The 13,933-nt window shown below is 33.2% G+C and overlaps 1 protein-coding gene and 2 long non-coding RNA genes across 3 annotated transcripts; 1 reads left to right on the top strand and 2 right to left on the bottom strand.

The window, feature by feature from the left end:
* Window positions 1-4,192: 4,192 nt before the first annotated feature.
* LOC137829630 (uncharacterized) lies at window positions 4,193-13,933 on the bottom strand. Its single transcript, XR_011084052.1, has 3 exons — window positions 13,689-13,933; window positions 4,700-5,171; window positions 4,193-4,534 (listed from the first exon to the last, which is right to left on the bottom strand). It is a non-coding gene; the product is annotated as an uncharacterized lncRNA (long non-coding RNA).
* Window positions 11,558-12,170, top strand: LOC137829628 (monothiol glutaredoxin-S1-like). Its single transcript, XM_068636478.1, has one exon. The coding sequence runs from the start codon at window positions 11,613-11,615 to the stop codon at window positions 11,928-11,930; it is 318 nt and encodes a 105-aa protein (XP_068492579.1). The 5' UTR covers window positions 11,558-11,612; the 3' UTR covers window positions 11,931-12,170.
* On the bottom strand, window positions 12,970-13,694 carry LOC137829629 (uncharacterized). Its single transcript, XR_011084051.1, has 2 exons — window positions 13,559-13,694; window positions 12,970-13,418 (listed from the first exon to the last, which is right to left on the bottom strand). It is a non-coding gene; the product is annotated as an uncharacterized lncRNA (long non-coding RNA).

Genomic DNA, 13,933 nt, shown 5'->3' with positions numbered 1-13,933 from the left:
ATTCTAAATTTTTGTACAGAAAATAATATATTTTAAGCCAATATATCAATCACAAATTTTGCTTCATGAATTAAAATATTTACTTCATTAATAATAGTTATTATTTATGAACAATATTTAAGCAGATTTGGATTTAGAGATTTCCATGCTATAATTGTTTCCAACACTTCAGAAATAAAGTCTTAAAACACTATTAGATAAAACAAAAGCAACTTATTTCATCTATAAAAAAAAAAGAATTTGTAATTAATTTAAATAATGATTTTAAAAAAATAATATAGGGAGAGAGAATTATTGTGAATTATTTAAACTAGTTTTAAAAATAATATATGTGTGAATTATTTTTCTATTTCGAAAGGTTTTAAACTTTTTTTTCAAGTTACAAGGACATTTAATTTATTCATATATATATATATATATATTAATTTTTTAAGATGTATCATATTAAGTGTTCTCGTCGATTGACTTTTTCGCTGATTGACTCTCGTGAGAAGTTTCACTTTTGATTTGTCTCCTCTAAAATCTTTTCTACGTCTTCTCTTTGCACTGGAATGTGGCTTCGTTGAAACAGAGGAGACTCTACCTGTTGATCACACTCCGATGATCAAGTGAGTGAGAGATTACTAAAATCAAATAAGTATTCAATCTTAGTCTCAGAAACAACGTACATTTACGGGGGGCTCAAGCCCCTTTTATAACTACTCTCATAATAGTTTTCTCTCATGAGAATCTTATCTCTACTGGAAGAATAAAACAATAACAGGAAAATCACCTGCCAACGGGGCACCACTTCAGGTGTAACAGCAGGAAAATATTATGTTTTATGTGGGCACCCTTACTTACGATGCTTCTCTTATTTAAAAACTTTATCTTTTCAACCAACAACTGTATGCTTGTATTTACGTATCTTAACAACCACACACACTTATCTATTAGGTTAAAAAACATATTCTGCTAATAATCTTATTTTAATATATAACAAAAATATTATTTTAATTAGTCTCTAACGGGCTTATCAACATAATTTGGCCAAATTCGTGACCCACCCTTTGGGCCCAACAACCGAGCTGACCTACTCACACCTGTGCACCGAACATCCGAGCACTCTGTCTAGACTTAAAAAATACAAAATGTTTAATAAAACTACAAGATTAATTTTATGTACAATGTATGTTATATACATATTCAAAAATCTTATCAATTATTTTTTCATGCACTTATAAAATATCAAAGATTATTTTGATAAAATGAATATTAATGTATAAAATTATAAATATTCTAATGTTCAAGACGGATGCATATGTCCTAGAACTTAGGTACGAAGTGCATAAAATTTGTTTTTTTTTCCTTTAGCATAGGTAGAGTATTAGGCAATTTATGGTGAAAATTTTCAAGTACTATAAATTGACTCATGTTCATGAGATTGAAGAGGTGTTTAGGCTAATAATAATTGTACCTTATAGGCTGAGGGACCTATATAGTATCTATGATTAAATGCACAATTGCTGACGTGTTGGTGATCTCCAAATGTCTTTAAGTCTCCTTCCCTCAATACTAATGCTCGTTCGGTCGAGAGTACATGTGATTGCACTCTGACGCTCAAGTTAGTGCTAGGATTTAGGTATACTTTTATAGAATGTAAAAAAACGTACCTTACTTCTCCACAAAAGGACTATTTATAGTGCTTGGTTTATGGGTTTTGTTCCTTATGGGCTGGATTAGTTGTTAACTAACGTGCACGACGGTTCCTTCATATCTAAGGTGTATCTTTCAGTTTATTCGGTTTTGTTTGTTACGTTAGAGATAATTTGTTACATTGGAGATATTTTCCGCACATTCTGAAACGTGGGTTGACTCATTCAACGTCATCATGTTGTTGTTGGACTTTTATTTCTATTCTTTTATGTTGATTGACTCGGGTGTCCGGTGACCGAGACTGAGACAAGGACGTTCCCATGTGTGTCTTATGATCGTCATCTCGAAGGGGCAAGGGACGAAGGTCTTCGCCCGAATCTATGCGGGCTTCGTCAAGACGGGGGTCTAAATCAATAAGTGCAATCATGTGCTCTCTCGTGCTTTAGTCACGAGACTGTCTTTCGGTCGATCGTCCCGATCTTTCACGAGACCGACCGCATGGTGATGCTCTATATAGTCTTCGGGTTGGTTCAACCTTTAGACTTGCGACATAACATTCGCGAGTAACTTTCTGATCTACATGGATCGTGACGATATCTCCCGTCGTTGATGAAAACTTCATGGCTAGGTGAGGGGTGGAGACTATCGCTTTAAGACGATTTATGGTCGATCGTCCAAGGAGTATATTATAAGAAGTATTTGCATTAACCAATAAATATATGATCTTAATGGTTTTGCTCATACTCCCTTCTTCCCCGAATGTAGTATATAGATCAATAAATCCTCTAGTAACTACTCGCTCGCCTGAGAATCCGACAATCTGTTCATCATTCGGCTGGATTTCTATTTCATGAATCTTCATTTTCTTAGAAGTCTTCCAGTAAAGGATATCCACAAAACTACCTTGATCCACCAGGACTTTGTTGATCGCAAACTTGTCTATTTCCACTGTGATTACCATGGGGTCGTTCTGTGCAAGATCTATGGCAGTGAAATCATCGTCGGTAAAAGTAATCGAGGGCATCCTCAATCAGTTTTGGTGGGTGTGGAATGGGCCGACTGGATGGCTCGAATATGTTTCTTTCTAGCTGAGTTAGAGCATCCACCTCCCGTAAAACCTCCAACTATGATGTTGACTTCTTGTCCAGGTACGTCGAGTGAGACTGGTCCGACAATAGTGTTAATAACCTTTTGGACCCTACGTCTAGTCCAGTTGTTCCTCTCAGGACTTTCACTTTGCGATCACATTCTTCTTACTGGACTTTCACTTCGATTTTGTCTCGTTGAACGTTGGTTGTCATCATGTCGACGTGAGTCTCCTCGCCTAGACCTATCGTAGTTTTCTCTTTGTCCTCTGGGTGGATAGCGATCCCTCTTTGGGGACCAATACACATTGGTATTGGTCTTGATGAATCTTTGAAAGTGGTCAGCTTGATCAAGTTCTTTTATTTTATCTTTCAACGCATGGCATCATTCAGTCGTATGATCATAGTTACCGTGATACTGACAACGTTTAGCTTGGCCTGCAATGCCTCATCCAAGATTCATCCCCTCGGGACGGTAAGAGGTGTGTAATTAAGAAATTGGGGACCCTGATTTTCTCTGAATTGCTCAGACCAACCTGGCAAGGGTCGGTTGCTTCTATCTTTTTCCTTTCTTTCCCCTTGTTGGCACCTTCACTTTGATGACTTTTATGGTAGTCAATATGTTCTTCGATCTGCATGAATTTAGTGGCACGATTCCTCAATTCTTCCATATTTTTGGTTGGTCGTTTGATTAAGCTTTCAGTGAATCAGCCAAGAAGGATTACTCCGATCAGATGATGCCTGGATATCTCGGGCATCAAATTTCTTATACCCAAGCATACTTTGTTGAATCTATCAATGAATCACAACAAAAAAAATCACTTTTAGCGACAACCAAATTCGATCGCTAAAAGCATTATAATCGGTCGCTAAATAAAGATGGAAGCGAAAACCCTAGTCGCAAAGCCTTTAGCGACCGAATTATAAAGTGGTTGCTAATTTGAAACCAAAATTTTGGTGGCTAAATCGGTCGCAAAAAATTTGGTTACCAAAATTCAGGAACCAAATTAGCAACCGAAATTCCGATGACTAAATCGGTTGCAGAAAATTTGGTCACCAAAATTCAGAGACCAAATTAGTGACCAAACTTTTATAAAAAAAAATCGGTGGCTAAATCGGTGACTGAAATAGAAGGTGATAGCAACCACCATTTTTAGTCGCTAATGGATTAAAATAATTAATTAAAAAAAATTGGTGGCTAATTCGATGGCTAAATGGAGACTCCTATAGCGACAAATTTGATTTCGGTGACTAAATATTTTTTTTAACTACAACGACCGATTTTATTTCGGTCGCTAAACAACATCTTTGTAGATATAGCGACCAAATCGGTTTCGGTGACTATTTTTATATGTATTATTAATATCTATTTAAAATGGTATTTTGATCATTTTATAAAAAATATTAAAACCTGCTTATAGATACTCAAAATTCAATCAAACTAAACAAGAATGAACTTTAAAAAATATTCTAAAAAATATAGCATATATAAATATACTAATACATAAAACTTTCTCCTGTGAAAATCAAGGAACATACTAAAAAACTAAACTTAAGCTTCCCCATAAAAAAAATACAAAAAAGGTATCAATAACAAAACAGTAAAACATAAAACATGTTTAATGGGTGTACACGTTGAATCCATCTTTACTTGAATCCTCCTTATCCTAGCCAACATCAACTATTTCTTCATTTCCACGTGGCAGCTATGCAGCAATGTACCAGACGGAGCAGAGTGAAAACTCACCATCTCTGTTGCAAACGGGGCAAGGCTTTCAACACCTCTAGACTTACATTAGCTTCATTTTCCTTACCTGAAGGACAAATGTGATTCAAAGAAAAACATGACCAAGATAAAAAGCTATATGCAGAAATGTTGTCCCATACTCTAGTGCAGAAAAAGCTCAAATCCTAAGTCAAGTTATTTGAAATTTGAAATACGAACAAAATTCCAGTTCAATAGTCAAGTGAAACTTTACCACTAAGATATGTATCTATATCTTCAGCTGGTAGTTAAAAAACAACACCATTTCCATCAGTAGTGAGTGAAAGACCTTTCACAACCTCCACCTTCTCTTCAGGCAAGAATCTCCTCAAGATTCCATAGGCATGCATATGTTAGCAATGACACAACTGAGTTCATTAAATAAATGAAAGTATGCAGCTGCATAATTGGTGAACTTGTTTCAATTATTTTCAAAATATAAGATGAGAATTAAAATAATCAAAGTTCAATTACTTCAAGGTAGTAGCTGTACAAGGAGTAATTTGGAGAGATGCATATATTTGACACATAAATGGACTTAGTTTAAAATTCTTCTCTAAACTGTAGTTCATACAAGATATTAATCCACTCACCTACACAACATATTCATATACATGACCTCAAAACTTGTGAGAAGCTTTTCCAATACTTAACTTCGTTTGAAATTGTCCAATCATTTCATTATCCTGGTGAGACTACAAGAGTTGAGAAAAGGAAATATAAAGCAAGAAAGCAATTAACTTGATGATAAAGAAAGCATGTCAGGAGGAGCATTACAAAGCACCAGTCTGAAAATACTTCCTAATGTTTCGGTATGGCGGAAAAATATTCCACATGTCGTCAATCTCTGACAAGCCAAAAAGATAACTCGAAAAAAAAAATATAAAACCTAGCTCCTAGCATTCATTATCATATTCATCAAGTAGCCAGTTATTCTTAATATTAAAATAATAATTATGAAAAATTATCATACTGGATTTTTTAAAAGATTTTGGACACATAAGCAAGGATAACTCATTATCAGTTCTTTGACAAAATAATTCAACCACAAGTAGGATAGTGCAAAAGTTCAAAGTTCAATTGTACGAGTTTAAAAAACAAAAGAAATTAAATCAACCACTGACCTGTGCTAAAGTTATGATATGGATGATCTTCATCACTAAGATGCTTCTGAAGCTTTATAGATTGTAATGTTTTAGGGGGAAGGGGGAGACCAAGAGAGATTAGGAACATTTCTCCATAAGAGGATTAAAAACACAATTTGGAAACAAGCTCATTCCTAAATCCTAACCATGAGAAAATCAAAGAAAAAATGAAGAAGAACGAACCGCAGAAGAACGAAGAAGAAGACGATGACTACCATGAGCTTGAGTAGCACGTGAATTGGAAGAAGGAATCGAAAAAGAACCAAACCATGGAAGCATTTGAAGAAAACTATCAATGTGTGGGCGGATCTGGGAGTAGTTTTGGAGTTCGAAGGGATTTGGGATTTGGAATACGCTTTGGAGGATGAAATTTGGGATTAAGGATTTTTGAGGTTTTGGGTTTTGCTGGAACGTGAGGTTGGAAGGCGTTTAAAATTTCTATAATAGTAGTTAATATTTTTGTAATAGAAAAAATTACACACTTTTATCTACATTTATTTTAACTTTAATAGCAGTTTTAGTAAAATTTTTTATTTTAATTATATTTATTATTTTGTATTCACATTTAAGAACATGTATTTTTAGTAATGATGATTTAGTTTTATATTTACATTTATAATCTATCATTCATCTTCATTACTAATTAATTTTTAAATCTCTTTATCATTGTCACATTCAACCTATTTATTTATTTATTTATTATTATTATTATCATTATTATTATTATTAAACAATTATATTTAGCGACCGAAAAAAAAATTGGTGGCTAAAAGATGAACATATTTGGTGAGTAATTCGGTGACAAAAATAAACAATTATATTTAGCGACCAAAAGAAAATCGGTGGCTAAAAAGTAAACATTTTCGGTGACTAATTCAGTGGCAAAAATAAACAATTACATTTAGCGACTGAAAGAATATCGGTGGCTAAAAAATAAACATTTTCGGTCGCTAATTCGGTGACAAAAATAAACAATTACATTTAGCGACTGAAAGAAAATCGGTGGCTAAAAAATAAACATTTTTGGTCGTTAATTCGGTCGCAGATATATTTTTTCCAATTTATTGAAAACAGCCACCACTTTAGCGACCAATGGTTTTGTCACTCTCATGTTCAGTCGCTAAACTAACTAACATCATTAACAATTCATTCAGTCGCTATTTCGATTGCAGATTTGAGACTGAGAATACTTAGTGGCAATTTCGATCGCAGATTTGAGACTGAGAATATTTAGTGACAATTTCGGTCGTAAATTGCGACCACTAATTTTCGGTCGCTGAATTCGGTGACTAAATGGTCATTTTCTTGTAGTGAATGCTCGTAAGGACTCTCCCTTTTTCTTGTTTTACCTTAAGGAGGGATATGGATGAAGTATGATGTGGTCGACTTGTCGCATATTGCGTGATGAATTTTGGTGCTAAGACTTTGAAATTTCCCACGAAGTTGGGAGGAAGACCGGTGAACCAACCTAATGGTCCCTCTTGGAGAGAGGTAGGAAAAACCTTACACCATACCGACTTGTTGGTTGTATATAAGGATATTTGTGTATTGAAGACATTCAAGTGTTCGTTCGGGTCGATGGAACAGTTTGATGGTTAACCCTTTCCATTTGGCGGGAAATGGTGTGTCAATAATCTCATCTGTGAACGGGTGTACTCTTGGGTCCTCTTCATCATTCGGGATATGATTGTTTCTGGAGCTTTGGTGAGTTTGATGGGTTTGAAGAGTTGGTGCGGGTGGATATGTTTGATGGGTTGGATGGGTTTGATGGGTTGGTGGTGCTCGGGGATTGTTCTTTCTACTCATGTCCATCAAGTCATTGCTGCAAACATTTATTTTGTTCTTTCAAAAGGGACATCTCTTCCTCATGTCGATGTCGATCCTCCTCAATACGTAGTTGATCTGCAATCCCCTTTTGTCGCAATTCCTCCATTTGTGCTTGAAGGGCTTGGATCATAGCTATCTGCTCATTTGTTGTACGATCATTGTTAGTGTTGTTCCTTGTTGATATCATTGTTGTTGGCTTCTATTTCCTACTGGAAATTGAGTAATATCTCGGCCCCACGGTGGGCACCAATTGTACATGTATAGGCTAAGGGGCCTAGATAGTACTTGTGATTGAATGCACAATTGTTGACGTGTCGATGATCTCCAAATGTCTTTAAGCCTCCTTCCTTCAATATTGATGCTCGGTCGGTCGGGAGGTGCCTGTGATTGCACTCTGACAGTCAAGTCAGTGCTAGAATTTAGGTATACTTTTATAGAATGTCAAAAACGTACCTTACTTCTCCATAGAAGGCTCTATTTATAGTGCTTGATTTATGGACTTTGTTCCTTATGGGCTGGATCAATTGTTAACTGACGTGCATGGCAGTTCCTTCATATTTGAGGTGTATCTTTTAGTTTATTCGGTTTTGTTTGTTACGTTAGAGATAGTTTGTTACGTTGGAGATATTTTTCGCATATTCCAGAATGTGGGTTGACTCATTCAATGTCATCATGTTGTTGTTGGACTTTTATTTCTATTCTTTTATGTTTTTAGACTCGAGACCGAGAAAAACTCATTTGGTACTTACCGATACAATAACAAAAATACACTATTGGTATGTTGGTTGTTTTATTTTTCTTTCAAATATGTATAAAACTATTGGCTAGTTAATTTTCTATCATAATAAATGCAAGAAGGAAGATATTTTAACTGAATTAAAATAAAAACTTTAATATCATTGTGTATATATTGAACACCTTCTTACTTAAAAAGTTGGATGGGAAGATGGTTAGTTGGAGACAAGATTTTTTTGGATGAAGAGAATTTGTGCTCTGAGTACGTGCAATGCACATGATATTTTTATATAAATGCGACCATGATTTTAAATTTTTGAATAAAAATAATTTACAAAATTACATTGTTTTGATACATGTAATTAAATATGAAAAAGTAATATGACTGATAATTCAATTTCGGTATTTAATAACAAATTAAAAAATTTAGAATGAATAAAATTTATATTCGAAAATCATAATTTCAAAGATTATTAATTTTGACACAACTTATCAAAATTAAAAATAGAATGAGAGATGATAAAAAAAAAATAGTGTAGTCGCCAAGTTTTTAATGTTGACCATGGAAAGATGTAGAGCATAACATACTTTGTCTTAAAGAATTGTATAGAACAAAAGTTTAAATATCTCACCAATAAATATCTATTCGAACAATTTGAATTTGTTACTATCAAATCTACACCCTGAAATATATTATATGCATTATCACTTTGCATTTCATGTCCTATTTGTTTTGAAAACATTCCAATTATTCACAAAACATAACATAATAAAAAAAACAAAATAATGGAATTCTAAGTTGCTTTTCTTTAGCTGTCACAATTTCAGTGTTGAACAATATGAAATCCAATGTCAACACATGTCAATTAGCACAACAAATGACTTAAGGTAGACATACAAAATAGACACAAAAACAAATTTAAGTCTAAATAACATCAATTAAGATACCAGTAACATATGAAGTAGGAAAGAGTGATTTGTACCTATCATACTTTCTATCTAACTACTTCAATTTACAAAATTTTAATATAGACTTATGTTATATTGAAAAAATCGGCTTGAAACTACAATTTTAAGAAATCAAGCACAACTAAAATAGTTTAATGAAACCAAGAGATATCAATTGACACAATACAAATCATTTTTCTTCTACTAGAGTAATCTTTAATTTATTTTGTCCAAAGCCGTGTTAGTTAGTTTTTTTTCCCTATTTTTAAGTCTCTTAATTCTTCTTTTGAAAACTTAAAAAGGTTTTATTAAAGATTATTATCTTTTCTATTCGATTATTATTTTTTGAATTTTCTCCATAAGGTTTTTCTACGCCTTATTCATTTATTGTTACTTATGGATTAGGGAGGGAATTTGAGAAAGAGGATTTATAATGATTTGATAGAAAAGTGAGATGGTTTGGATTGGGATATATTAGAGGAGATTTGTAAAAAAAGTTTATTGAAATTTGTAATTGATGTGATATTGAAAAAGATTTTTTTTAATTTTTTAAAATGCATAAAATGTAAGTTTACAAATTTGATAAATAATAAATTTTTTAAAAAACTATTAAAGAATTTATTATAAAAAATATTAAAAATATATATTAGAATTAAAATAATTTAAAATAAAAAATTAATATTAAATTAAATAAAAATATGTATTAATAATTAAAATTAATATTTTATTTATTATTTATTTTATTATTATATGAAAATTAATATTAATAATTAATAAAGAAATTGTAAGTGTTATATATATATATTAAAATATAGTTTACCTACATAATTATATATAATTTATTAATTTTCTTTAAAAAAATAGTGTCAATGTAGAGAAAGAGAAAATTTTAAGCATAAAAATTGTATCGTTTTTCGTATTTTTACTTTTTTTTTCTAACTTTCTTCTTTGCTTTTATCAATGTTCTGAATATTTTTTATGTTAATTTTTCTTTTTCAGTAATCATTTTAAAAGGCTAGATTACTATTCTATTTTCTATTTTGAGAAATGTTACTTCTTCTAAGGGAGATTTTATACTTACGATTTCAGTAATGACTGTTTTTCATAACTTTTCATCTGATTTTATCATATTTATCCTAAGATATAGATTAACCCTATGCGATTGAAATAATTATTGGCACATGGCAACAACATGAAAACGTCACTTACTCCTTTAGCTACTTCTCTTCCTCCCATGGAGTTTCACCTTCACCTTTCTCTTAGATTCAACTTTCATTCCTTAATAATCAAATTTCATAGAAAAGAGTTACCTATAGAGAATTTAACCTCTGTATGAGATTAAAGTTGTCTAGAAAAGTTTCTAATTATACCAAACAAACAAAGATGCCTAAGAAAGGGTGATTGATCCTTATAAAGTTACCTAAAATTACTGGGGAAGCAAATAATGTAAACCTACTTATATCCAATACTTTTGTATTTGGAGCACATAAATAACTCAATAATATACTACCACCCATTGGAAGATTGGTAGGAATATGCCACAGTTTGCCACTGTTCGGTAAAATTCATATGCTCTAAAACGCAGAACGTCTTCTCAGCATCTTCCCCTACATAAGGCTTTCTGCTCCCATTTTCTGTGCGATCCTAGTGTATATTTTAGTGACATCTTTGGGCTAGATTAACAAAAATATACCTACCATCTCACGCATATATTCTTATTAAGACATTAATTATATATATATATATATATATATATAGAGAGAGAGAGAGAGAGAGAGAGAGAGAGAGAGATGGGAAAAAACAAAAATCATGTGTTGAAGAAAAGATTTACTTGTAGACACAAATTAAGAAATTTCTTTCTTTTTATTTTTCTTCCAATTCAAATTTCACATTTTTCTCTCCTCCATTCCCTACAAGAGGGTAAGCTTGTATTTGGAAATCTAACATGAAAGGTACATGCAGCATATCACATCCCCGTTCAACGGAGAAGCACTCTTTGCAGCTTCTAACACGAGTCTCTCTTTAGTAAAACACAAAAGCAAACATGCTATAGATGTTGCTACATTTTTAAATCCAGGGTGCTAAATTCCCCTGCACTTGTTTTAACAATATGTTAGTGACTAAAGATCTTTCTTTTGGATTGGCAATGGAGCTATAAGCTTAACATAGCCACGATCATGGGTTGGATACAATGAGGCGACCATAAGTTGCTCCTCATTCATTTTGGCAAAGCATATGGGTGGTTACCATCAAACAATCAAGGAAGGAATATTAGGAATTCACTAACTACAAAACTTTTAGAACCTTTTTTTAGATGTTATTCTACATGCACAGCTACCAGAATAAACCAGCTGAAGCTAATATAAATAGACCTTCTCTGGAGCTCAAGTTCAACAGAGCAAAACAAAAATTCTTCAAGCCCCTTGTACCGTAGTTAAGAGTTAACCTTTAAAATACTCAGATTTTGTGGCAATGGACTTACTGGCATCTTTGTATGCTGATAAGCCAGTGGTGATCTTCAGCAAGAGCAATTGCTGCATTAGCCATTCTGTGAAGGCTCTCATACGCAGCTTTGGTGCCAACATGAACGTTATAGAGGTTGACAACATGGCAAATGGACAGCAAATAGAGAGGGCACTGATTCAGCTGGGTTGTCGCCCAACTGTACCAGCAGTGTTCATTGGACAACAACTTATAGGTGGTGCTGATGAACTCATAAGGCTCAACGTCCAAAACGAGCTTGCCCAGTTGCTTTTAAGGGCTGGAGCTATATTTATTTGGAGTACATAACCATGCAATGCAAAATCACCTCAGAGGATCAAACAAAGGAGGCTCTAGTTTTCTTAAAGCTAATAATATTTCTATGTAGTTACCAGCCTAGCTATGACAACTATATATCAGGTTTAGTGATAGCTTTTTCTAGTCTGTTCGTACTCTTAATTCTTCGCTTCTTCTTCTGGTACACAACTTCATTCTCAATTTTTGTGTAATGTAAGTCAAGTCTACGCCTGACATGACCATGGGCCAAGGCATGCGCATGCTATCAAATGCAAAGCTCATTTCATTTATAAAAGGAAATATATTGTGATTTTCATAAAAGCTGGCGTTTGGATGAAAAATTAACATCGTACGAGAAAATTGACAAATACTCACCCTGCATAAAAGGCAAAAAAGTTATAAAAACGATAGCTTAGTTTTCTAAATAACATTAAGTTGGATATAGTTCAGTCAGACCAATACAAAGAGGTGAGTAATAAAAGTGTGTATAATAAAAGTGTTTGCATTTGAGTTATACTAGGTATCTCAATTCAAGTACAAGAGTAATGATGTATTTTAGTTTATTAAACCAAACCAATAAAGGCATCTCAGATTGCTTGATCCATAAACAAGTTATAGTGTATTTGATTTTCTGTTAGGAATCCGAAAATATTATTTGAGCAAAAGTTATGAGAAACAAGTTATTTTTCTACAAATCATAATCTAAGACTCTAAAAATGAAATAAATAAAAATGGCACTTAACCACAAAAAGCTCCTAAAAAGGAAAAAAATAAACAGGGTAAGAAAAACCAGGCAGGGAATTTGAATTTGAAATGTGTATAAAAATAAAAAAAGAATGATAGATCATGTAAATATGTATGTTAATGATTTGTGTATGTTTACTCCTCGAAGATTTCTTAGACTGTAATCCATAAATGAATAAACAAACAAGAGTCACTATAAATCCCTGCAATTATGTAAGACTGTTATTTAATTTCTGTGCAATGCATGAAATAATTTCTATACCCAATTAGTCTAGCTACGAAGTGAATCAAAAGCTTCTACAAAACATTTCCTCATCTAACTCAAATTCTTCTTAATAAGGAGGTTGCAAGACACCAAAACACTGATATAAATATCTGTCAAAGGGGAGGATGGCATAGTATAGCTTTCTCATACATATTCCTCAGCGTATACGTGGGAGATCCTAATAGAATGGTCACAGTGAAAGGACAAAGAAAATATATACAAACATCACGTTCACAAGCAGAACCAGATGTCGAGGAATCCCTAGTCCCCAGTGTGATGCCAAGAACTGACCTCGCACTACCCACCACCTACTTTTGATCTGCACTAATTTCTACAAACGCAGATGCCACTGTACCTTTCAGTTTTGTTGGAAGGGCCAACAATAATAGAGCTTCAACAATATATATATACCTAGTTTTCGATAGGAACTTATCTTACCACCTTAAATTACCTTCCAACCACAATTTTGTCCAAGTGCTAAGAAGAACCACCTTATTAAGTCAAAGTCATACAAAAACACACATATATAAGGTAAAGATTAAAAGTTAATCAGTGGTGTCTCTCACAATATAGAAATATTACTACATAGATTGAAAAAGATTGATTGGCTTAAAATGAGTGTATGACTTACAAATATAATAGAATGCATGATGCATTAGTTATCAACACGGTCCAGTACTTCATAATAACATAACAAAACACATGCGATTGGGGATTGGGAAAGAGGATAGCATATAGAAAAATGTCAGAGTCGAACATACCCAAGTGGCAAGAAGGAACCTTTATCATCAATTTGGAATTTCTCTTCATTACGCTGCAAAACGACACCGTCATTACAACCCTATATCAATCTATAAAAGGAATCCAATGCCTGGAGAATCGCAGTGATACGACGTCGTGCCTTTCGACAAGGGTTAGTATAAACAAAAACCAACGCTGCAAAACGACGCCGTCATCTGTACGAAAAAAACCTAACGGTTAGTTAAACAAAAAAATCTAAGATGAT

Source organism: Phaseolus vulgaris, chromosome 7, assembly GCF_000499845.2.
Source record: "Phaseolus vulgaris cultivar G19833 chromosome 7, P. vulgaris v2.0, whole genome shotgun sequence".
NCBI lineage: Eukaryota > Viridiplantae > Streptophyta > Magnoliopsida > Fabales > Fabaceae > Phaseolus > Phaseolus vulgaris.
Note: the sequence above shows the minus strand (reverse complement) of the source record. Positions and strands in the feature narration are given on the sequence as shown.